We start from the raw sequence: 26,127 nt of genomic DNA, 5'->3' as shown, positions 1-26,127 counted from the left end.
TCTCAATCACAATATCTGTTATTTGTTGGCTGTTATTTATTTGAAGAGAAATAAATATCATCAATTAATATGATCTTATGAACATCAAATCGATAAAAATTCAAATAGAATTTGTTCATAGCTCATTTTGTGTAAAGTCTATAATAGCGAGTGCAAAATCTCTAGATTAATCTAATTATTATATCCAGGTAACATATTTTAACTGCGGCTGAAATATATTTTCTTCAAATCGAATATGTCAGGAATTTCGATGTGATGTATAAATTGCTTTTGCAGAAAAAATATTTCTTGTTTTGAATTTCAAATCAACATATATTTGAAGTATTATGTCTTCTATATACGGAAAATGGGGTTGCGTGAACTATATAATTGAAATAGTGATATCTGGCAGTTGTTGTTTGGATGCCGCGGCAAGATGGCGGTGGTGAGACGAATCGGTGCAGCTAGATCCAGCCGTTTGATCGACCTATTACCATCCAAATTGCTTTTACAACTATCTGTTTTCTACCTCGCTCTCGTTAAAGCTTCATCCATCGATATTGTCACCTACGACTTCAAGGAATTTCCATATAAGGAATCAGTGGTCAATGTAAGTTCTGTTTGTCTTTCCCATCATGACTTCTGAAACGATTTACAACTAGATACATAGATTATTCTGTATATTTGGTCCTTTGTTTGAGTTTTTACGCTTATGGAACCTTATCACCTTTGAATATGGTAACTTGCAACCCTACTATATGCTGAGCGAGAGATAAACATTAGCTACAAAAATCCCCATGGTCATAATAAGCTAATACATTATCTTATTCAAGTGAAATGTATTCATATTATTTTTTTATGTTTTCTCATCACAGGAAAAGACCTGGGCTGAATATGAAAGTGCCTGTTCACAATCTCCCCGCTGCCTAACTTTGCACGGAATCGAACACACGCGCTGCGTTCGAGAGTGCGTGTCGCCTTCCTGTTACATCGACATCTACCAACATGACGAGGTGAGTGGTAGTTGCGCGCACGCTCGCTAGCTCGCGCACGCACACGTGCACGCACACAAACACAGGTATACAAGCGCGCACACACACGGTGGTGTTTGTAGTCGGAATCAACCGCGTCTGGTATTGAGAATGACCGAATTCGACTCCTGGTTGAATTATTATCAGACCGCCACGGTGAAAACACACATACACATATATATGCATATATATATATATATATATATATATGTACATTATATAATATATATATATATTATATATATATATATCATATATATTTTATTTTATTTACTTTATAAATCATGATGATCTGAGTTGTGATGATTAATGGTTTTAATTTTGGGAACCTGCCATGGGTAGAAAGAAAATAAATACAACTCGGAGAATTAGCTATTCACACACACACACAAGGTTTCAGAGTTAATCATGGGAAATATAATCAAATAAGTGTAATTGATTAAGACTATCATGAGACGGACGACTAACAACCCTGTAATGCATAAACGCTAAAGAATAAACACGCTAGCACGTGGGCGGGGAGTTGTGGGTGTGTGTGCGTTTGAGGTCGCAGCATTACCCATAGATCGGTCATATATGAGCTCTGAGCTCTCTTCCGGGAGGGTAATTGCTGTCGATCACGAGTCCAACACGTGATCCAAGACCATGGTGAATTACACACACACAATATGAGTCAGTGGTACGGTTCACACACAGTGAAGGATATAAGAAAAATGAAGATAATATAAAGGGCAACAACCAAGTTGGTCCCCCATCCTGGCAGATAAAACATGCGAGGAAAAGAGTAATAGCTCTGTATCTACCAACTTTGAAAAATTGAAAGAAAAAAGTGATATGATTACAGTATCCAGGTCACTAAAGGGGATAGATTACAATAACAGAAGAGAACTGTTGATTAAGGGTAGGAGGTCATGAGAACAAATTAAGGAAGACTACATGTCGAAAGGATATGAAGAAATAGTCTTCCATTTAGATGCACAGATACTTGGAATAGCTTAGAAGGAGATATAACCGAAGTTGGAACAAAATGTGAATTTGAATATAAATATAATTAGAAATCAAAGATATAGATCAAGTTTGACCTGAACATGAATTTGAGGCTAGGTATGGTAAAAATTAGAGAATAGGAGGTAGGACCCAAAGAACGCTGTTCCTTTCTTATATACTACAAATAGGTAAATACATACACACACACGAACAGGCTGGCAGTTATTTAGGTTTTATTTCTTTAGTTAACTGCTGTGAAAAGAACGATACTGATGACACTTCTTTGGGGTAATCTTTCTTGTTGGACACAGAGTAAGGATAGGGTTCTTATGTGTTCCCTGAACAGTCTTTGGGTTTGAAATTAGGATCTGAATGTGGACAAAGCATCTTGAGATGGAGCTTATGTAGGATTCACCATTTCTAGGTTATGTCATATGCTCTTTTCTAATGAAAAGATACTGCACTGCACAGATGTGTTGTTTGGTGCCAAATGAAGTCCGCTGTCATTTCTGTAGTGCTGCAAACAGTTCAGAATTGCATTTGAAGGGGATGACATGATAGAATGGCATTCCAGTTGCCATGGGAATAAGAAGGATTTTTTTTTTTTTTTTTTTTTTTATCCTAGGAGTTTACAAAGGCAATTGGGTGGTAGGTCTTTTCCTGGCTTGGGGAAGGGGATGATGTTGACTTCTTTCCAGGCAGTTGGATAATACCTTCTATCTATTTTCAGTTGAAGAGATTTCATATAAAGGATGAGGTGGTTGGGGGTAGGTGTCGTATCATGTCAGAATGTATGTTATCTGGGCTACCGGCCCCAAAAGTCCAGGTGCATTTGGGAAAAGTGACGGCTTTAATGGCAGCTACTCCAGGCCTCCTAGCGTATACTTTCCACCACCTTCTCTCACTAACTTTTGGCACACGAGTTTTGTGAGTGGGTTCCTTTGTATGGAAAAAAAAAAAAAATCTTGACATCTATTTTCTTTCATTGATCTTGTGACATGCCTACTTTTTGGCACAATTTTCTCCACACCCAAGTTATTGAAATTTAGAGATATTCCACTTTGTTCTATCTCACTTGTGTTTATGAATTCACTCCAATGTATTTCTTCAAACTTGTAAAATTTGCTTTCTCAAGGTTGCATCTACCTTGTCTAAAGTACATACTTCTATTGGATCTATAACTCCTGTGAATTGAAATTCAATTGCTATATGATAACTCTTTTCCTATGGGGCACATATGCTTTAAAGTATAAGTTGTATTAGATTCCTTTATATATAGTAAATTCAATGTCATTGGTGTGACATCTTCTCTTGATCTTTTGGTTTTAATCTATTAGATTGTTGCATTTTTCACTGCCATATTCAACAGAATATCATCCCATGAGTCTTTGAGGACCACAATGGAAATAAGTGTACATGCTTTTTTGTGTTATCCTCGGCAATTTTCAATTATTATTTTGAACTATGCGTTCTTGTCATTATCTGCACTTCATGTATATTGCTTCTTTGCCAAATAAAGTCTGTCTGTCTGTCTGCTTCCACTTGGTTCACACTGCTGCTCAGGGATCATTGGCAGAGGAGACCTGGGGCAATGAATGGATTGATCCCATTCTCCCATGTGACTTCTTTACAGTTAAAGTCACCCACCAGGATTATGCTGTTACTTTGTTGAATTTTCCTTAATTAGTTATGTTTAATAAGTTCCTTGATACTCCAGCCTCATTTCATGCTATGTCTTAGGGGAGATATATGCTATCTTGAAGTCCTTCTTATCTTCACCATTGGTTATAATCAGATCTACTGGCTCAGCCCTACTTCCACCCAGTAACACATTGCCCACTACTGTGTCATTCTTCACTGATATCATCACTCCACCTCCCCTTTTGTCTTTCCATCATTTCAAAAGTCTGTATTCACTACTATATTTCCCAATTAAACATAAAAAACAATGGTAGCTTGTTCTTAAACAGACATATAGCTCTCTTATTTTCATCCTCTCTTCTTATCCAGGTATTCTTAAACTTTCCCTTATCTGTTAGTAACTATGTATTAGCATATTTACTAAGGTTTGTGACTTGTACTTAATTTTCAGGGGCCATGCATACATACATATATATATACTAAGGGCTTTTTTCCCCCTCTTCAGGGCAGTAGCCAAAGTCAAATGGGATAATTCCACTCCCACTCACTCAATTCCCATTCACCACCCCTCCCTCCCTGGCTCTTGGCTCCTCCTGGATGACAGGTCATCCCTGCACCCTGCCTACTACCCCATGCACTTATATTTTTCTATCTGCTAAATGTAAACATCTCATTTCATCCTGTGTAATGGAGTCACCTCCCACAACCGTTGATATGTTTGTGTGCATGTATTTACCGGTACCTAAAGCAGGCCAGATTCATTGCATCCTATTTTTTATCTGCATTAGATCTAAACCTAAACATAGTTTGCTCAAACCCTCTAAATGTATAGTAAGCTATTACCCCTTTGCTGGTTTCCATCTATTCATATCCACATTGAAAAAAGAGAGAAAGAGGTGATTTAATAACAATGCTCTAGGGCATTAGAGGGAGTAGATAAAACTGACAAAGACTGTTTGTTACAGAAAACTCGCGAGGTCATAGGAACCAACTGGAGGGGGGGAAACAGGACCCAACATGTATAACTCCTTTGCTGTATATTACAGTAAGGAAAAAATATGAATACATGAATATATTACCGCTTGTGCATTATTTAGATATTTGTATATTGTTGCCCCTGTCCTGTTCTTATTTCCTATTTGTCTCTCCCAAATGTCCTCAAAATGTTCTTGTTTTATACTTGTTCTCCCCGATTCTCTTAGAATTCCATCTCCCCACTATCTCTCTCTTAACTTCTTTCTCACTATGTTTTTCCCTTCTCTCCTCTTTTGCTACTTTTTCTATCTCCTTGGATTATCATATCTCTTCTTAAAATCTCTCTGTTTAGGATCTCTATAACTTTCAATGACAGTTCATTCTGCCCTTCTACTGCTCAACTTGGGAAATTATATATCTCTGCTTGTTTTTTTGGGGGGGAGCCTTTTGCAGTTTCTCTACTCTTTTTCAATGGACCTTTTGCAGTTTCAGTCTATACCCTGTTATTCTTCTCTTTGGCATCTCTTAACATGGTCTTCTTTGCCTATGAAGTGACTCATGATTACATATACCTTCTTTTATTTTATTTCCATTTCTAGTCCCTGTATTCTTTCTTCAGATGTCACTTCTTGTAGCCCTGGTACTCCTATTGTAATGTCTTGGAATTTTTCAAGCTTGGCTATATCCCATTTTTAAATGTGGGTTTCACTGCTTTGTTTTACGTACTTGTCTTATGTACTGTATTTACCCAACTGTAATACACAGGAAAGGAGCCACACTCATGTGGTTCTGTATCTTTTTCTCCAGCTATCATACCTAATAGTGAATTTGCTTTTGGTTTTAGTTTTGGTTATATGAACTTCTAAACACTGGAGTTGATTCATCTGTATGGGAAACCATTTTTTGACATCCTTTTTATTTTTTGATCTTGTGACTCTCCTGTCAAGAGATCTTTTGTCATTTATATCTATTCCCTTTAATGACCTGAAAACACTATTATCGAGACACATTTTTCTCTTATTTTTTTTAATAATAAAATATTCAATTCTTTTAATCTTTCATTGTATGTTTCACAAGCAATGCTGGTAAGTAATTTGGTTGCTGCATTTTGTATTCTCTCAATCTTTATTATATATCCTTCACTTTATGCAGAAACCACACCACCACTGCACAGTCTAATCAAAGGCAGATAAGCCATTTCAAGATTTTTTTTCATTATCTCCTCATAGTATAAAACTATTTTTCTCAGTAGTCTCTGCTTCAACTATATGTGGTTAGCAGAGCTGTGCACGTTACTGCCAGACAGGTAGTACGTTACCAAAAAATTTGGGGTGCATTTCCATCAATGTGTTCCTGATTTTAATTTCCTTAGAATGATCCACATTACTGCATGTGTATATGTATATACACATATGCAGTATGTATATACAGATTTTTCGATAACACACTACCAGTTCAGCGGTAACGCACTACCTGTCCGGCAGTAACATGCCCAGCTCTGGTGATTAGTATCTTGACCATGTCTGAGCATATGCAGCTGAAGACAAATTTGATATCAACCCAGTACACTAAATAAGCTTTTCTGTGTTAGCTATGTGCTTGGATAGGTCAAGGCTTTTAGTGATATATCCCTAGACCCTTTTCTTTATCCATCTTCAGTTCTTCTCATACTTTGTATGTTGTTATCATTCTTTTTTGGCTCTCCCATGTGCTTCACTCTGCATATGCTTATGTTGAATTAAATTTTCCATTTCTATTTCAGCCGTGGATTTTGTGTAAACCTGAATGTAAGGTTTATATTAAAATTTCATGCTATTCTCATTAGCAATTTAGCATCATCCACAAATATATTCATGCAGCCTATGCATTTACTTAGTTATAGTATTATGTAGGGTTGTAGCTGTGCTCACAGGGTCCTATCTCTTTGCCACCAATCATCATCAAATTTTGCCTTAGATTCATTTGTGGAGCTGGCTTGGATTAAATATTCATCCAACTTGTTCTGTAAGTCTGCATTTCTTTGGTGAAAGCTATACTTCCCAAGCATCTTTCAAAAAAGAATTTGCTTTTTCAATTTTTTACCATGACATATTGCAGACTTTTCATCCCGTACCAGCAAATCCTTTCTATCCATTTTTCTATACATTTTCTTGATCTAAATATCATTATCATCTCACCAATCTTCACTCTTTCAGTGTGGAAAGTCCCAATTTTTTTCAATCATTTCTCATATACTTTGTCTTGGAATCATCTTGGTTGCCACCGTTTGTATTCTATTTTTCTTATATCTTTCTTTAGGTGTGGTGATTATACAACCACTGCATATTCCAGTCTGGGATAAATCAGACTTTCACTGATTTTCTTCATGCCCTTTTTCATATAGTGAAATACAAATTATATTTTTCAGCAAATTATAAGTTTCTTCTGCTATTTTCACTACATGCTTTTGATTCACTTCCTGTTTTATATTGTCATTTTTGTCCTTTTTTTCACTTTGGTCTAGTTCAAAATTTTACATCTTATATTGAAATTAATTTTCCATTCCTGGCTCCATGCATAAACTTTATCTAGGCTTTTCTATAGCAGTTTGCAATCCTCTTTGTTTTTCACTAACGTTATGATCTTAGCATCATCTGCATATATGTTTGTGCAGTTATCTATTCTATTCATCATGTCATTTATATAACAGGAACATTACAGGATTTAGAACTACACTCTGTTAACCACTCCTATCCAGTCCAACTTTTTTCTTCTCTCACTACTGTTCTCGTATGTGTATCACTTAAAAAAGTCTTTAAACCATTTCAGTGTGTTCAAGTTTTCCAACTTGTGAGTGCGTGTGTGACACAGTGGCAGATCCAGTCTTGTCTCTAGGATGAGGCAGTCATTGGAGATGAACATTAATGATAATATTGATAAAAGATAATTATACAGGTTGAGAATCCTTTATCTAAAATACTTGGGACTGGGAGTGAAATGAACTTTAGATTTTCTTGGTCTTTGCAATACTTGTATATTTTGTATCAACAAATGGGATAGCTTGGGAATAAGAGCCATATATACAGGCTATACTGCACATACACTATACCCTGAAGGTAATTTGATGCATCTTTAACTGCTTTAAGGTTATACATATACTCTGAATCTAATTCTGTATGAATTTCTGATCATTTTGTATGCATACAGATACTGATAATGTAATTAGTCATGTTACACTTGCATGAATTGTTATATGGAACTTAAATTTGGATTTCTCATAATGCTTTATACTTAAAAGTATTTGTATTGCTCCAGATGAGCCTAGTTTACAAAAAGAATATAAACATAAAAGTTGCACCAAACACTACAACTACATCAGGTACGAGACACTCAAGGGAGAGTTTGTCATCAGTGACATCACTTACCTCTGTCAACTTTTTCCAACTTTATATTCTATAATATAGATAAAGATACTCATTTTACTATTCACTGTTACTCACGGGGATATTTATAGATCTTTATAAAATTTTCCAAATATTTTCAAAGACCACAAAAATATGTCAACTAATGTACATACAGTGTTACTGTGACAAATGCTGAAAAGAAACTGGTGCTAACTTAACTGGGCTGAGTAATCCTGGTCCCACTCAGGGAAGGTGAGGTCACATAACAACAGCTGCCACATTAATATGTACTGTGCACATCATATCAGCACTTTGACAATATTCTATTTGTGAAAGTTTTAGGTGTCTTGAAATTTGAATAAAGTGTTCTCAACCTATACTAATATTAATGGTGATGATAATAATAATAATGATTTTGATAATGTTAAAACTAATAATAATAATAATACATACATACATATACCAAGGCTTTTTCCCCCTTCCAAGGGAGGTAGCCAAAAAGGGAAAGGCATAAAAACACTCCCACCCATTTCATCCCTAAATACACTCCACACCCCTCCCACCCTCCCTCTCATCTGAGCACCTCCTGGATGACGGGTCATCCCTGCACCCTGCCCACCGCCCTGGGTCAGAAGCAGTGTCGCAAGACACAGCACATCCACAGCAAGGCCGCTTCATTTAATCGGCGACCCCCCCTCTCCGTCCCCCCTTGCATATAAGGAGAGGACGGGGAGAAATCCCTTCGGGCTGCGTCAAAATTTACTCACACATACTACCCCACCCCACCCCCCCCGCCCATTCCTCCTCATGCAATCACAACATCATCCATATACAACCATTCTCCACTCACCTCTGTCTTCCGTCCTCTCCCTTCCTTCCTCAACAGACATTCCCCTCTTCCCCAAAGCCCCCTTCACCCCATCCATCCACCTCATCCTAGGACGTCCCCTCATGTTCACTCCCTCCACATCTGCCTTCCATACCTCTTTTACTAGTCTTTCTTCACTCATTCTTTCCATGTGTCCAAACCATCCTAATATTTTTTCATCAACCCTATCTCCCAAATCCTTTTTCACCCCTGTTCTCCTCCTCACCTCCTCATTTCTCACTCTATCTAGCCTAGTAACCCCCACCATACTTCTCAGACACCTCATCTCAAACACATTCAAACTCCTTCTCTCTTCTTATGTTCCACGTTTCTGCCCCATACAGTGCTGTTGGCACAATCACTCCTTCATACAGTCTCCTCTTCACATCCATTCCCAAATGTCTATTCCTCATTACACTCTTTAAACCACCAAGGCATTTACTCGCTTCTCTCAATCTACATTCTACCTCCACCTTCACTCCACCTTTTCCTGCTACACTTGCACCCAAGTATCTAAAACTATCCACTTCCTCCAGTCGCTCTCCCTTAATGTTCACTTCCAGTCTACTGCCACTTTCACCCCTTGTACATCTCATCACCTTACTTTTACCTACATTTATCTTTAGCTTTCTTCTATCACATACTCTCCCAAACTCTGCCACCAGCTTCCTCAATCCCTCCTCTGACCCTGCCACAAGCGCAGTGTCGTCCACAAACAACAGCTGGCTCACCTCCCACTTTTCTCCATTTTCTTTAACCATCTCCAATCCCTGACCCACTACCCTAGCATTCACCTCTCGCACCACCCCATCCATGTACAAGTTGAACAGCCAGGGCGACATAACGCATCCTTGACGAAGTCCCACCTTTACTTCAAACCACTCACTCTCTCCATTTCTAATCCTGACACAAGTTCTACTACTCTCATAAAAACTCTTGACAGCTCCCAAAAGCTTTCCTCCTATCCCATAAATCTGCATAACCTCCCACAGTGCCTTTCTGTCTACCCTATCATAAGCCTTTTCCAGATCCATAAAAGCCCAAAAAACATCCTTCCCCTTTCCTATAGCTTTCTCACATATCTGTCTTACCACAAAGATCTGATCTACACAACCTCTACCTGTCCTAAAACCACACTGTTCCTCACCAATTACTCCTTCTGTTCTTCTCCTAATCCTCTCAATTAAGATCCTCCCATAAGCCTTCCCTACTACACTTAACAGGCTAATCCCTCTGAAACTACTACATTCACACTTGTCCCCTTTTCCCTTGTAAAGAGGAACTATACAGGCACTTCTCCAGTCCTCCGGTACTCTACCCTCTCTCCAGCAAACATTAAATAACCTTACCAACCAGTCCACCATCACTGAACCTCCCTTTTTCAGACATTCTGCATGGCATCCATCCAGACCAGGTGCCTTACCTGCTTTCATCATCGTTACAACTGCCTTCACCTCATCCTTCCCTATTTCTCCTCCATTCTCCTCACTCATCACTCTCATTTTCTTCGCATTTCCCACTGCAGCTATCTTTCCTTCCCTATCCTCCTTCACATTTAGCAACTCCCTAAAATATTCTGCCCATCTTCCCCTTACTGCCATCTCTTCCATTATCATCTCTCCATCTGTACCTTTTACCTTTTCTTCCCTACTTGATTCACCTCCTCTTCCTCTCTTAATTTCTTTCCAAAACATCTTTTTATTACTTTCAAAATTTTCTGTCATACTCCTAGCCCATTTCACATCTGCTCTCCTCTTTGCCTCCTTTACCTTTTGCTTTACTTCTCTTTTCTTTTCTTTGTACATCTCATATGACTCCCCCGTCCTCTTTTGTAACCAATCTGTGAATGCTCGCTTCTTCTCTTCTACAACCTTCTTTGTTTCCTCATCCCACCATTCACTACCCTTTCTTACTTTCCCCCTGTCCTTCTTGTTCCACACACCATCCTTGCACACTTTAAGACTCCCTCCTTGAACCATCCCCATTCCTCCTCCACACCCATCTCTGCTCCATCCTTTACTCCCTCCCACTCCTCCTTCAGCTTCTTTTCGTACTCCTTCTCCTTTTCCTTTTCATTCAAGGAGTTCACTCTAAGAACCTCCCTACCTTTTGTCCCTTTCCTCTTTCTCCATCTATCCTCCACTCTCAGCTTACCTTCCACCAAAAAATGATCTGATATTCCCCCACCCTCTCCCCTTAGCACACGTACATCCTTAACTCTTCCTATCATAATCCTATTTACCACTACATAATCCATTAGCGCTCTATCTACCACCCTTCCCTCCACCACCCTCTCCCATGTGTACTTATGCTTGACTTTCTTCCGAAACACTGTATTTGCTATCATCAACTCTCTTTCTAGACACATTTCCACCATCAACTCTCCACTACGATTCTTTCCTGGAACTCCACACTTCCCAACCACTCCATCGATTGGACCATTTCCTACCCTAGCATTAAGGTCTCCCAGTACTATTACATTGACATTTCTTCCTAAACCCTCTATGATAATAATAATAATAATAATAATGATAATATTAGTATAAAAATTATGAAATATGATGTTGAACATCATCACTGAGATATTATTGATTATAACAAACCATTGGGAAAGCAATGTCCTCCTCTGGATCTGCCACTGGTACAATATGAGGTTATGGTCTCTGAGCTGGGCCACTACTGTGGTCACTGGATAAAAGAAAAAAAAAAAAAAAAATTAACTAGATCCCAAATGAATCTTACTGTGGTAGATCATGAAGGCAAATGGAAGAGATAAAAAGGATTCTTCTACTACATTCTATGTCTGAGATATCTGCAGCTGAGATAGAGGCATTACAGAATATTCCAACGACAACTTTTGACCAGACATACTGTATTTGCTATCTTGCCCACAGCTGGAAGAAGGCGAGATCGATGTGCGTCTGTCCTCATTCAAGGGCTGTTTTATCCAGCGTCTCAATCGGAAACGTCCCTGAGTGGCGGCGCCCTCCCAGCCTGGCGGTAGTGGTGGTGGAGTTGGTGGAGGAGCTGCGTCTTTGGCAAGCGCACTACATGCTGCCATGACCACCAGCCTCCAGGTGCTTCGCCTTGACCCACTGTATGCGCTCTACTCCCACCTCCTTCTCAGGCCACTCGACGAGATGCTCCTTGTTATCCATCCGTGGCCTAGGGTTCCTGTCGCCTGGATGTGAGGGCACCAAGGGCTCCTCTGCAAGGTACACTGCACACCAGGGTAAAGTATATGGGGACAGCAGACCTAAAAGTGGTGCTCACAAGGTACTGCTGAATCAGCCATTAGGCATTTCGCACAAGGTGAACAGTTGCAGGTAGGCCTTGTACACAGGGTTACTATGCTCAGTAGTGGGTTCAAGGGTATTTCATTCATCAGTACACAGACCAAGCAGCAGAAGCATCATGAAAAGGATGTTGAAATCATTTTGCTTGCACAAAAAAAATATATATATATATATTAATATATACAAAGAAAAGCCTCTATGTACCATGGTATCATACAAAGAGCCACAATACTGGAGACTATATGGAAAGAGAGAGCTGTTAAACTCATAGATAAGAAATGGGATCGAAAAATTACATCATGAGTGACTTCATGTTGTTGATATCTGTGTATCCTCTGGGGAACATCTCACTTATGAATTATCAATAAGGGGCTGTTTTATCCATATGAATAACTACCTTGATGTTACTCATTATACAAATGAGTATTTGGAGGTAATGAATGCCATGGTAATTAACAAATGTTGGCCAACAATAGCATGGCTGATACAAGGCTTGTCACTGTGTGAATAGCCAGTTTGAGAGTTATTAGTGGCAAAAGAGTAATAGAGTTCATCAGTAAATGGCAGGACAACACAAAGACCATGTTAGGTCAGATATGATTAATTATATGATAGAAGCAAGTTTGCCATGGGTCACCTCAGGAATATCTGATACATTTGCTACTGTTACAGCACCCAGTAGGTGAGAGTCAGCATTAAGTTGTCATAATATGTGTGTTGATCTATCACTTAAAAATATTGGGAGCAGTTGACTTCATGAAATACTAGACATCATTTGGCTGACCCATGAGTAATGCTACCAGGTAAACTGACTGTTATCAACAGACATCTGGGCAGTAAACAATGTTGATTGTGCAAATAACCACAGCATATGGATTTAAGAAGCACTTATCATATGGCTAGTCAGTATGATTAAAACTGATAAATTTAGTAGGTTATTTTAGTATCAATCAGTCTCCACAGGTCCCAATAAGGCAAGCCAATACATACCAATACAAGCCGAGTGCTCCCCAAACTTGCACAAGAAATGTGCAAAGAAAGAGGTCATAAGATAGGTCATATGTGTTGGAAAAAAAGGACATTTTCAATATGAAAATGCATCATTTAAACTTATGATAAATTGAGGACAGAAATACAGTAACTCACAAACTAAGTAAATTAGTAGAATTGATCAGGATTGTGCAGACAAGTACAAATGTAGTGCCTGTGTTGGCCACACAGTCATTACCAATGTGCAATTGGTTATAGAGAGAAGAGCAATCCCATACTTGTCAGAATGTTGCACCCAAATTACTTCACCTAAATTCAAAAACAATCTTGAATCTACAGTTCAAGTACAAGGTGATATTCATAATTCTTCAACTTACTGGGGAACAGTATGAGGTTGATTTTGCAAGTATATATGATGCTTCTGCTCAAACAAGATTACTCTTGCTGTTGTGTACAAGTGGCATTTTCATACTTCAGAACCGAGTATGCAAGCAAACACTATTTAAGATTTACAAGCAGCTTCACTCAAGTTGACACACAGTGGCCTTAAAAAAAATAATGCAATTGATCTGATATTGTGCTATTCACGATGGAAAAGATGTGCAACTTTAAAACTGGTATGAAACATGGAACTTACAAAAATGCCACAAAAAAGAAAAAAAAAATAGTGTTGTGCTTGGACTGATACTGTGTTTGCAACCAAGGGTCACAGTTCAGCATGATGCCCTTCCCTGGATGTTACACCCTCACCCTGTACCACCCAATCTAACCTATCTTGTTCACATCAATGCCTATGGAAGAACGGCCATGTGGCGAGTAGAATGATGACAGTAGCTAGATTAGTACTGCAATCCAATCTTTTGCTGGCTTGTTATAGCAGAACTGTTGCTTTGAATTCAAAGACAGATCTTTGAGGTAATGTTGACTTTTCTATCCACTGAGAAAGCTCCACCTGTGATAGATTTGTAGTAAAGATATCTTCCCTTGTTGAAATATAGTACATTTTACATGTAGGTTTTAACCCAGTTTTTAAGTGTCTTATGTTGACACAGATGGTGATGGTATGCTTAGGAATACAGTCTATATTTAATTCATGGTGAGACTTTTTTTTTTTTTTATCTTGATGAAAGTCTCAACTTGGACATGTCTGATCTTTGGTAGAGATGATAAGAACTGCTGATGGAATTCAAAATAGGCTTATTTTCCACATATCCTTCATGTTTTGTCATATGACATGATATGAGGTTGGTTATGTTATGGATGTAAGCAAGTAGTAAGCACCCCCATTTACTTTTTTTTTTTTTCTACTTTCTTTGAGCATTTTGGTGTCAGTGTAGGACCAGTTGTTCTGTCACCAGTGAAAGGCGTTCCTGAATCCTCATATTGTATATGAAAAAATAATAATGAAATAAATAAATAGTGAAAAATATATATATAATAGTAATAATAAAAAAAAAAAAAAAAAAAAATGCTAGTCATATTTAAGGGCAGCTTTTACAGCAATATTTTATTTGTATCTGAATTTTATTGAACTTTTAATATTGTATGTATACCCATTTGATATTTTTTTCTATTATATTTGTTGAGAATGTGATATCTTAATATGACCATGGGTATTTCTACGTACAATATGACTTTAGCTTAAACACCATACCACCAGCTTTAACACGACTTGATCTATGATGGCACAGGAACCCAGGAAGACATTGCAATAATCATTCAGGATGAACCTGCCATTTGCTGCCTCGCTTCTGTTTGATTAATTACTAGCTGGAGGGGTGTTAGGTGGCCCAGTCTCACTACTACAGAGATGTGTGACCCACTACTCTGTATTTCATACACTGCCGTACTGCACAACTTCTTCATTAAGTGAAACCAGTCCACCCCACAAAACACGATACAAGAGCCTAACATAGAACCTTTGTCTTATCACAGCACATTGGCATATTCTTAGCAGTATCCCTACAAATATTCTGGCCTTATTTAGTTGTTAAAATAATCAGTTAGATGAAAACTGCCTAGCCATGGATCAGATGCTTGGATTTATATTTTTATTACTAAGTCAACTTATCCCTTGCCTTCATACCTCATCACCATGATAAAGAAATTGAGTAATTGCAAATGCTTTGACATCGCAGATATGAAAGAGCATGGCATGGCAGGCTTGTTCACAATAGTAGTCCACATTGCAGAGGTGCACAAATCTTCATCTACACCTTTAATCTCACATAGAACATCCTCCATTTCTTTTATATACTTTATATGAACCATAGCAACCTCATTCCTTGCACCTAGTATAGCTTAGAGAGATGTGCTATTACTCCAAAATGTGCCAATATCACTAACAGATTGTGTGCTACATGGGTTTTAGGATGCCAAACTAAACTGGCAGTCTAATCTTCCTCAGTGTCTTCCACCACAGTTTGGCACTGACCGTCAACTAAAAAGTTGTGGCGACCAAATACAAAGTGGGGAGCTCTTCCATGTAACCAAGTTCTGTGGGATGTGCTGGTGATAGCCACATTGACTATTTTCAGTTGGAAGCACAGTAACTAAACATGTTCTGTAGGTGGAATTTTTGTTTAACTGCAAATGGCAACTTCATTCAGTGGACTGTTCAGAATTAACAAGTTTTTGGTATGATAGACATTAACTGCAAGTTACTGGGAAGAGAAAATAGTTTCCCACACTTAGCATTTTGATATGAACCCAATAAATGTTTTTCGATGTAAAATTATGCAAAAGTTGTACTTAATGTAATGCAAGACAAATTCTTTACTCAATGTGACTTGGACTGTCTGTACTGAGACACAGACCAAAGTTATTTGATGTGACTCAAAACAAATCTGTATTTGTGACCCTCCCAAAACCTGCATTCAACAGAACTTGATCAAAGTTTTGGTTTACTTGAAAGGCACATCAAATGTGGACACCAACTAATCTCCTACTGGTGAGGAAAAATTTCAGTCATTTGCTGTAAGCGACCATGTGTAATGGAAGTCTGCCATTGTCCCCAGTGCCATGGTTAGCAGCAAGTGTAAACTTTGTCTCACTGGAATTTTCTTTTTCCTACACTTGGAAGATTGTCATTTGGAATAAAAATGTTCATAATAACTGAATTTTATTCCATTCTTCCTCAGTACAAATGAATACCAAAGTTAATCTCCAACTTCTTATCAATGAGAAAAAGATACTGTATTTTCACATGGTCTGTTCTTAAACAGAGAACAGGCCTCACTGCAGATGCAAAATGTCCCACGTGCAATCAACACACAGAAGACACTGAACACCTAATCTTACATTGCCCTCCTCTAGCCTTACCAGGTCAACATACTATTGCCACGACTGATATGTGGGCTAATCTAGTGGCTGTTGCAGACTACCTGGGAGATGTGGGTCTCCTACAGGATATAGTAATTGATCGCATTTGTTGAAAAATAACTTTGGAGGCTAAGACCTCCAAGCTTATTGTTGTGGCAACAAATAAGGCATTTGATGCTGTGAATCCTTATCCATAAAAGATAATCATAAATCAATAAAATAAAATAAAAATTGTTGGGTATATGTAGGATTAGGGTTGATTGGGATGTGACATCCTCAGCCTACTCCAGAAACCAGATACAGCCCTGAAAGGGCTATACCTCCAGGTTGAGGTGGGGGATGGTGTGGTGGTCTATTCTACTTGAAACATCCTAATCAGCATTAGTGAACTACTGCTTACTGTCTCTTCCTTGCCAACAGCATTTTGCCCATCACAACACTGCATATATTTTGTTAGAAAACATTTACAAGATAATCTAGGATATAAAGGGGCACCTGTGCATTACAAATTAGTAAAAAAAAAAAGAAAATACAGAGATAAATGAATAAATACAATGAACAATAAAAAACAAAACAAAAAAACACAGAATCCAAAAGACAAGGTACTTAAACAGGATCTGTTTTACCATGGACAGAAAAAATCAAAACTCTAAATTCTCAGCAACAAAAACGTTAGACCAATTTTGCAAAAAGGTACAATAAAACTATATGTTTATTTTCTTTTTAATTTTCTCCACTATTACCATGTCAAGGAAGCAACCAGTTATGTACTAGACCTCATCCTGATATACTGAGGCAATTCCCTTCCTTCCCTCTACTATGGCACCAACAACTGTATCTGTTACAAGGTCCGGGTCAAGGCCTTTCCAGCTCCTCTCCTGCAGAAGTTGACCTCCTCCACCAACATGAATGCTGGCCAAAGGCCCTGCACCATCACTGATCACTACAGCTGATGTAATAGCATCTACTGCTTCTGGAACATTCCTGGGGAAGTAAATCAAATTTCAATGCAACAGATTATATGGATGACTTACGAGATTATTAATTCATGATATTCCACAGGATGAGCTATAATGCTGATCCTTCTTTTCTGACTAAAAGTAACATACTTTCTGTTGGGTATTGGTAATATTTGTCAATGTGATTTCCTATTACCGATATTATTTCCTTTCCTCCTTTCCTTCACAGTAATCCAAACAGGCACTGCACTTCCATTTGATACAAAAAAGAAATCTGGCCACATTTACTAAGCCTACATATACCATTGTGGTCTCTAATGAAAGTTTAAAAGAAAGTGTATATCTCATACTGGGGTAAATGCTGCATAGTTATACGAAGTCTAATCTTTAGAGACCTATAGGGTAACCATATAGATAAAACCCATACAGCAGTCATCTATGTTTGTGACAAATCTCCATTCATGGAGGAAGCTTCAGTTATTATTTCATTTTTCCTTTCTGTTTCCCCCCTTGAATCTATCTTTAGATACTCCTCAGTCTTCACATCACATCATCCTATGCTTTTGAGGTGGGGTATAAGAATATAGCCATGGTGTTCCAATATGTCATAGAAGGTACCTAACTAAGTGGTACAAATTGTGTGGACTAGGAAACTTCCATTCTGTTTTTCTTGAACAGTTAAGGCAAAAGAAGGTCTGGGAAGAAAATCTTTTAATACAACAATAATAATAGGGTCTTGAATGTGCAAGAATATGGAACAAAAGAGAAAGGGAGAAAAAAGGTAATTAGTATGAATACAAAATAATGTACTTACCTAACCCCAAGGCGCTGTGCTTTGTTAGTTATCAAAGACACTGACACTTCCTCTTCCACAGGCTGCAGTTCTTTGTAGCAAGATCCTCCATTAAGTAACTGACGAAAATCACTTTCAAGACTTACACTCCACTCCTGGGATGCATTAAGTGCAACCTCAACTTCCCAAGGTGTCACAAGTTTTTGGTATAAGTAAGGATCAGTGTTTCTATCCATCAAACTCGTTTCTGGACAAGCAACATACACGTATATATCCACTTCGGGAATGTTTGCTATCTTCGGCTCATTCGGTTTACCGACAGCAAAAATGTAGCTCTTCTTTTCAGCTGCTTTAATTACGTCTTTCAATCTTCTGATGATGCTCCTGTAATCACTTACACCCAGCGTCCCAACAAGAATTCCAATAATTGCAGCATCTCGAATTTTTTCAATTTTTCCACTACGTACCATCACACTTTTCAGGCCACTTGTCATACTCACTTCACCATTCTCTGGTATAACATGATAGAATGTACTCTCAGAAAACTTTGTGGCAAGACAAGTTAATGTCGAGGTGGAAGGACCTAAATATATAAAATGATAGTCTTTGATATCAGATTCACTTGGCAAAACAACTTGTCTTCCAAAAAACTGTTCCACTTTAGTATGTTTTTCCTTCACAGTATCTTCTTGAGATTTATTTTCTTCACTCTGGGCTATGCCCACACTCACCAATAAGGTACTATTTAAAATATTTGGGAATTCTTCTTGTAACTGCTTAAATAGAAGATCTGTAATAAGATATAATTATGTTTAACCTAAACTGGGTCATGAATATACTTCTCAAATGTCACTCAAAGCTTGTTTTACAGGACTTCATACTGAAAGTACATGGGATGATGTTGGTGGTGGGTTGGAGATGAGTTTAAAAATGAGAGGCTGGAGGAAGTGGAGAGCTTTGAGTATTTGGGATCACATGTAGCTAGGAACAAAGGAATGGAGATGGAGGTTAATTAGAGTAAAAGAAGCAAATGAATGTCTGGGGGGATGAAAAGTGTCATGAGAAATTTAAATCTGGGGATGAAGGTAATGAGAGGACTGTACAATGGTGTGCTTGTATCCATTGCGCATTATGTAGCAATGACTTGGGATTTGAAGGAGGTAGAAAGGAAGAGCCTACCCATGTCTGAGATGGATGATATGGATAGATAGAAAGAGCAATGTTAAGGTGAAGCAGAGTGGAGATGGAAAGAGAGCCAGCAGAGTAGGGGTAGAGAGTTGGCAGCAAGGGTTGATCAAAGAAAGCTGAGATGATTTGGGCATATGGAAAGAATGAAGAATGGCAAAAAGCACAGAAAGCAGTAGATGAAGAAAAACCTAGAATAAGGTGGATGGATGGTATATAGGGGGCTGCGGATGCATGAGAATGTCTGTCAAGAAAGTAAGCAAGCATACAAAAAGATGTGCGTGAATGATAAGTGGTTGTAAATGGATGAGAAGATTGTTCAGCCAAAAGGGATGTTCTTGTCTGTTTCATAAATTCATCAATTGGATGGGGGAAGAGGCTTGCCATATTATGAAGCAGTGGAATAGAGCAGCTCTGGCTGTCTGACCCTGCTATGAAAGTGCTGCATCTTGCTGCACTGCCTGTAATTTGACAAGTGTGGCAGGAGACAGGGATGACCCTTCACCCATAAGGTGCTGAGATCATACAGACAATGAAAGGGTTTTAAGATGAGTGTGGAATGGAATGTGGGATGGGTGTATTCTTTGAAGCAGTCACCCCCCTTATAAGGGGAAAAAGCCTTTCAGTATATATATATATGTTCTCTTTAGCAAAAGTATGTTCTAAAAATATTTGCTGTATACTATTATATACTTGCAATAAAAAAATTATACCTATATCTACATATTAACTTTTGATAAATGCACACAAAAACAAAACAGTGATCACACTAACATGGGTTCCAGGCATTCACTTACCTGCTGCATAGGAACACCTTGTGTCATATGTCAAGATGAGTTTTGTTTCCTTATCTTCAAGTATTGCTGTAAGCCCATTAATAACAGTTTCCATATTGACAAATATGCGAGTGAAGACATGGAGCACTGGCAGCTGTTTTGAAGGGCTAAGACATGAGCGGCCATAATGAATTATGGAATCTGCACCCACGTGCTCTGCTGTCACTTCATCCACACAACAACTGGGCAAAATATAAAGAATGATTTTAAGAAAGCATGCTTTACTTTTAAGTGGCATATTACACAATATTACAAATTTTTTCTTTTACAATATGATTATACAGTATCAACACATTTCTTTTATTTCCATCTTGATAGAACATATTCATCCAAGTACCAATTATGAATTAAATCTTACCATAATAAACCATAAGTTTGGCTACTACAGTGCATGACTATTGTTCCTAAATTGTAAACTAGAGCACTATTGTCTTACATATATGAACTATGAGGACTTCAAAAGTATTGTTCTTTATGTTCTTCATTCTAGTCATGAGAAGGAGCAATGTTCTGAGAGAGAGAGAGAGAGAGAGAGAGAGAGAGAGAGAGAGAGAGAGAGAGAGAGAGAGAGAGAGAAGAGAGATAGAGAAAGAGAGAGAGAGAGAGAGAGAGAGAGAGAGAGAGAGAGAGAGAGAGAGAGAGAGAGAGAGAGAGAGAGAGAGAGAGAGAGAGAGAGAGAGAGAGAGAGAGAGAGAGAAAAGAGAGGGAGAAGAGAGAGAAAAGAGAGAGGAGAGGAGAGAAAAGAGGAGAGACAGAGAGAGAGAGAAAAACAGACAGACAGAGACAGAGACAAAGAAATTATTGATCAATTTTTCTTACAGAGAGAGAGAGAGAGAGAGAGAGAGAGAGAGAGAGAGAGAGAGAGAAGAGAGAGAAAAGAGAGAAGAAAGAGAAAAGAGAGAGGAGAGGAGAGAGAAAAGAGGAGAGACAGAGAGAGAGAGAGAAAAACAGACAGACAGAGACAGAGACAAAGAAATTATTGATCAATTTTTCTTACAGTTAGCCTACCTCCCATATGTTGTGTCTCCAAGGATGTAAACTTTTTGCTTCAGTCTCTTTTCCAGTTCTCGAGCAACAGGAGGAGCATCACACAACAGTTCATCAGGAAACTGCAAACCAACCTGTCCAGAGCAAAAGAATAACTATACATATACATACCAAAAGAACTTTTCTCCTTCATAAGAGGAGTGGCCAAGTCAAAGCATACATCCACCTCATACCAATCTGAAACCTATTCCTTGCCCCTCTCATCTTAGCACCTCATGGATGAAGGATCGTCCTTGTCCCGATCACAATATCTATCCCTCAGTGACTTATGGCCCCACCTGGGGCCTGCTATTGTTTTCCTGTAGGCCGCAGTTCTCCTACAAGAGACACCAGGGCCACAAATGAATTTGCTTCCATTAATCTGTAACTCACCTTCCTACTCTCTCCTACATTTATAGTTACATATGAGTCCAGCTAATTAAAAATCTCCACTCCTTTCAAATTCAAATTTAACCTGCCACTATCAGCATTCCTTGTACATCTCATCATTCTACTTTTGTCTACATTCATTCATATCATTCGTCTCTTATGTACTTTGCCACCCATAAAACTGGATCAACTATCAAGATTTACAAAGCACATTTTTGTGTTGGGCATTGATTACAGTAAATTATTCTCTACAATTCTTGAGCTGAGAGTCTGATATGGAGCCAGAATATAGACAGCTATAGTAAATCATACCAAATGAAAAATATTTCTTATTATTCAAAGACAGGTCTTAAATACAGGGCTATATAACTACTTAACAAAACTGAAACTCCAAAATGTTTTACCATATTCCATTCTTGACAAGAAATAAATCTGGAAAAGTGATTCAGACAGTAAATAATGCTTTAATTTCATACACAAGCTTTAAAAAGTAATGCAAAAGCTGAAAAATATAATTACCTTTTGATATAAGCCGTTCTTTATCCAGAGAACACTCCTTTCAATTTCAAACTGATCTTCAAAGCTAAATGACTCATCTCTGCCCGAAATATTCTGCAGCTCTTGTTCCAAGACAGCTGTCTCTGGACTACTAAATGCAGAAGTCATCTTCTAATTATTCCTGCCCAAAAGTGTTAAACTACAATAATCAAAATTGTTGTGGCATAAATTTTTCTGTAACCATCTATAATTGAGTGACTACGATTACTTTAACTTCTTCAATACAAGTCAAATATTGACGTATGATGATGCATCACAATATGCACATTACAAAATATAAAGTTACTGCTGTAGTGCTCAAACTGTTGGTCAGTGGCTTGTTGACAAGTTATCACTGCACTTGGGTAAAACTGAGTCTGTTTTATATGGTAAAAATTATATGTTAAAACAATGCTCAAATTTGAATGTTACCTGCAATGGAATCAATGTCACATCCAATTTTTTTTTAAATATCTAAGAGTGGAATTTGACCAAAACATAAGTTACGCCACTATGGCAAATAAAGAAATCACTAAAGTTAATACCAGAGTAATACTGTTATACAGAATCTTCAGTTTTCTAGATGTTAAAACCACCAAACTATTGGCCTCTGCACTAGTACATTGTCACTTTAAGGTTGTTATTCATGGTAACCCAGTCTATCTCAGCTCCTGAAACACAAACTACAAATCTACCAAAACAAACTTATCAAGGTAGTGCTTAAATTAAAACCTATAACACATCATGACATATCTCATTTTAGTCATCTTATTTGGTTTACAGTGGAAAACAGAGTGAACTTTTTAACTACTTGTCATATGTACAAAATTGTACAAGGTTAAACACCTTATTACCTTAACATAATCTAGACCATGCACACTCTGTACATTCTCACACCATATGATTCAATGGTACCTCTGTTCTACTACCTCATTTTAGGTCTGTTTTGGGCAGAAGTTCCTTCAAGTTCACAGCTTCACTTTTATGAAATAAGCTTGATGTATCAATCCAAACAATTCAAAATTATATGTCATTCAAAGTATCTTATACAAAATTTCTTATAGTAGTGATAGCAACTATATCTATACTTAGAATTATTGTCCAGTCAACTTTTGTTGCTGTCATTTTAGTTGACAATTATGTAAAACTACATGTATTACAGTATCATTTATTATTTTGTTCCCTATTTCTTAAAGGACCGTAAATCTTAATGGAAATAAAATAAGCCCCTTATTCATTTTTTTGTTTTTTTTTTGTTACCTCTATATAATTTACATTTTTTTAAATAACTTTGTATTGGTTATTGGCTTGAATTGCTTGTAAAATTATCTTCTTACTTATGCAATTTTATACTGAATAAAAAAAAACAATTCAAACACTGAAAAAGAAAATGCGGTTTCAAACAAATGACCAGTGACATTAGTTGTTAATTTTTATATTCAATAATGGGATCTCACTAATTGCCGAACAAACAGAACAAAACCGATAAGAGCCGAACATACCAACAAAACCCAAACAAGGACGGTTTTTGCTCAAATGCACACTTCTATAAATATATGGTTGCATTATTTGAACTATTTTCTTTAAAATGTGTGATTTCCATGTAATATGATCAAAGAGAAGTTACGTTTTTATCCTCTGCAAAATTACCGAACACAGCTACGATTCGACCCAGCGCGCCGTCTATGATCACTGGTGGTATGGATCAAACTACACTCTTTTAAGTTTCTTACTATTGTGATATTAGTGTAATAGACTGCATATAGTTGAATCATTTTAACTATTTTCTTTAAAATGTGTTACGTCATACTGCAGAGGCTAAAACATAACTTCTCCTTTGTCAAATTACATGAAAATCACACATTTTAAAGAAAATAGTTAAATTGATTCAACTATATGCAGTCTATTACACTAATAACACAACAGTAAGAAACTTAAAAGAGTGTAGTTTGATCGAATGTAGGACAAAAGGTCCCCGGACAAAACGTCCCGAAATCTGCACCCCTAGGACAAAATGTCCCCGATATTCAGGACAAAAGGTCCCCATTTTTTTCAACAAATATTGATTTTTATCAACTGTCTATACATTTTGGGATATAGTTAATTGTGGTTTTATAACAACCCTTAAATTCAGGAGAATCTCTATATATAAACACAAAGTACAATAATATTTGATATTTTATTAAATATCTTATACTCGACCCAACCCATCAATCTATGAGCCAATTGTGTAAGCAAACGTTTCAGAAATGTCAATTGTATTTAGCTAGATACAATGTCAATTGTATTTAGCCTAGACATTGGGCTGGCCACCACGCAGGTTGTGACTGATGCCACGCAGGAACTCTGGGATGGTCTTCCTGCCCTCCTTATAGTCAGTCACCAGATTACAGCACACAATAATATTATGCTTTATTTAACTTATATTGTATGCCTATATAAAAAAAATCAAGTTAAAAACCAAATATTCACCAAAAAACATGTAAAGGAATAAAGTAAAACACATCTGACAAATTTTTAGAAAAAAAAAAAAAAATTGAGGACATTTTGACCACCCACCTAGGCCGTTGGGGACATTTTGTCCCAGGGGGGCAGATTTCAGGACCTTTTGTCCGGGGACCTTTTGTCCGAGCACCGTTTGATCCATACCACCAGTGATCATAGACGGCGGGCTGGACGAATCGTAGCTGTGTTCGGTAATTTTGCAGAGGATAAAAAAGTAACTTTTCTTTGATCATATTACATGGAAATCACACATTTTGAAGAAAATAGTTCAAATAATGCAACCATATATATATAGAAGTGTTAGTGTGCATTTGAGCAAAAACCGTCCTTGTTTGGGTTTTGTTGGTTTGTTCGGCTTGTTCGGCAATTAATGAGACCGCAATAATGAACCTACTATTTTCAATAACTTGTTACTGAAAAAAACAACTTGAACTTCCTCAGAAAAAATCCATTAATGTTAATAGAATAAATTCTGCAAAACTATGATTTGAGTACTGACAACATAGTTTCCATAGATGTCAGATTGCTCCACTGAACTTAACATTTACCCTAAGAATTGAATACTTAGATACCAATAATGTTATTCTAAACATGCAATTGCAACAAAATAGAAATGATGTGTCATAAGATGATCATGATAAATAACTTAAGTTCATGATTGAAACTGTATCGTACTAAATGAATGACAAGAACTTATTGATGGCAGGTCAACATACGCACTTGGAATCTTACCAGTTTTATCACTTGGAAATAATATCACTTATAAGATAATAACATATTTCATAATTCTACAAAGTATGTAGGCCTATGTCACGATGAACTCACGACATATCTTGCTTTTACTTGCATCATGTGTTTTTGTTTACATCACGATTAATGTTTCCAATGTTAGGATTTTCGTACCATCAAAAGAAAAACTGTCGTTTACTCTGTTCAAGATATAGTATATATTTGTAAAGCCAGAAGTTACACACATACACACATATTATATATATATGTATATATATATATATATATATATATATATACATATATATATATGTACGTATATATATACATTATATATATATATATATATATATATATATATATATATGTATGTATATATATATAAATACATATATATATATATATATATATATATATATATATATATATATATATATATGTATGTATATATTATTTATATATATATATATATATATATGGAAGGTTTATGTAAGCGAATAAGACTGATTCAACTATCCTAATATCTTCCTGTCTTGTTCGCAGTAAATAATTGGTTTTTGTGTTTCCAATTGTTGTCTTGTGAGTGGGTTTCCATGGAAGTTGTTGGTGTGGCGAAGGACAACCCCATCCTGTAAATGTGCTGTCATCCTTTTAGACATGGTGGTAGTAGCTAAACTTTATACCGAGAATTGAGGC

At 37.2% G+C, this 26,127-nt stretch overlaps 2 protein-coding genes across 5 annotated transcripts; one reads left to right on the top strand and one right to left on the bottom strand.

Moving 5' to 3' along the window:
- Positions 1 to 390: 390 nt before the first annotated feature.
- On the top strand, positions 391 to 16,258 carry LOC143037935 (uncharacterized). Its single transcript, XM_076206622.1, has 3 exons — positions 391 to 589; positions 855 to 992; positions 11,759 to 16,258. The coding sequence occupies exons 1-3, from the start codon at positions 416 to 418 to the stop codon at positions 11,837 to 11,839; spliced, it is 393 nt and encodes a 130-aa protein (XP_076062737.1). The 5' UTR covers positions 391 to 415; the 3' UTR covers positions 11,840 to 16,258.
- A 924-nt stretch (positions 16,259 to 17,182) lies between these two features.
- On the bottom strand, positions 17,183 to 25,593 carry LOC143037934 (2-(3-amino-3-carboxypropyl)histidine synthase subunit 2-like). 4 transcript variants are annotated; one of them, XM_076206619.1, is made up of 7 exons: positions 25,435 to 25,584; positions 22,743 to 22,868; positions 22,180 to 22,339; positions 21,253 to 21,365; positions 20,206 to 20,426; positions 18,245 to 19,013; positions 17,183 to 17,455 (listed from the first exon to the last, which is right to left on the bottom strand). In XM_076206619.1, exons 3-7 carry the CDS (start codon positions 22,324 to 22,326, stop codon positions 17,242 to 17,244), a joined length of 1,464 nt encoding a protein of 487 aa, XP_076062734.1. In that variant the 5' UTR covers positions 22,327 to 22,339; positions 22,743 to 22,868; positions 25,435 to 25,584; the 3' UTR covers positions 17,183 to 17,241. The 4 variants fall into 4 exon arrangements, with proteins under 4 accessions (XP_076062734.1, XP_076062736.1, XP_076062733.1 ...); XM_076206621.1 differs by lacking the exon at positions 22,743 to 22,868 and having other exon boundaries at positions 25,528 to 25,593; XM_076206618.1 differs by lacking the exon at positions 22,743 to 22,868 and having other exon boundaries at positions 25,435 to 25,588.
- Between the last annotated feature and the right edge of the window lie 534 nt (positions 25,594 to 26,127).

This window comes from Oratosquilla oratoria, chromosome 23 (assembly GCF_046742065.1).
Source record: "Oratosquilla oratoria isolate Oo_2021 chromosome 23, ASM4674206v1, whole genome shotgun sequence".
NCBI lineage: Eukaryota > Metazoa > Arthropoda > Malacostraca > Stomatopoda > Squillidae > Oratosquilla > Oratosquilla oratoria.
Note: the sequence above shows the minus strand (reverse complement) of the source record. Positions and strands in the feature narration are given on the sequence as shown.

Excerpts from the sequence above, each read along its gene's own strand:
- LOC143037934 (XM_076206621.1), bottom strand. The coding sequence starts at position 22,326 with ATGACTTCTGCATTTAGTAGTCCAGAGACAGCTGTCTTGGAACAAGAG. Across the intron at positions 20,427-21,252 it reads GGAGACACAACATATGGGAG|TTGTTGTGTGGATGAAGTGA; the intron begins GTAGGCTAACTG and ends TATTTTGCCCAG. Across the intron at positions 19,014-20,205 it reads AAGGTGTTCCTATGCAGCAG|ATCTTCTATTTAAGCAGTTA; the intron begins GTAAGTGAATGC and ends ATCTTATTACAG.
- LOC143037935 (XM_076206622.1), top strand. The coding sequence starts at position 416 with ATGGCGGTGGTGAGACGAATCGGTGCAGCTAGATCCAGCCGTTTGATC. Across the intron at positions 590-854 it reads ATAAGGAATCAGTGGTCAAT|GAAAAGACCTGGGCTGAATA; the intron begins GTAAGTTCTGTT and ends TTCTCATCACAG. Across the intron at positions 993-11,758 it reads ACATCTACCAACATGACGAG|CTGGAAGAAGGCGAGATCGA; the intron begins GTGAGTGGTAGT and ends TCTTGCCCACAG.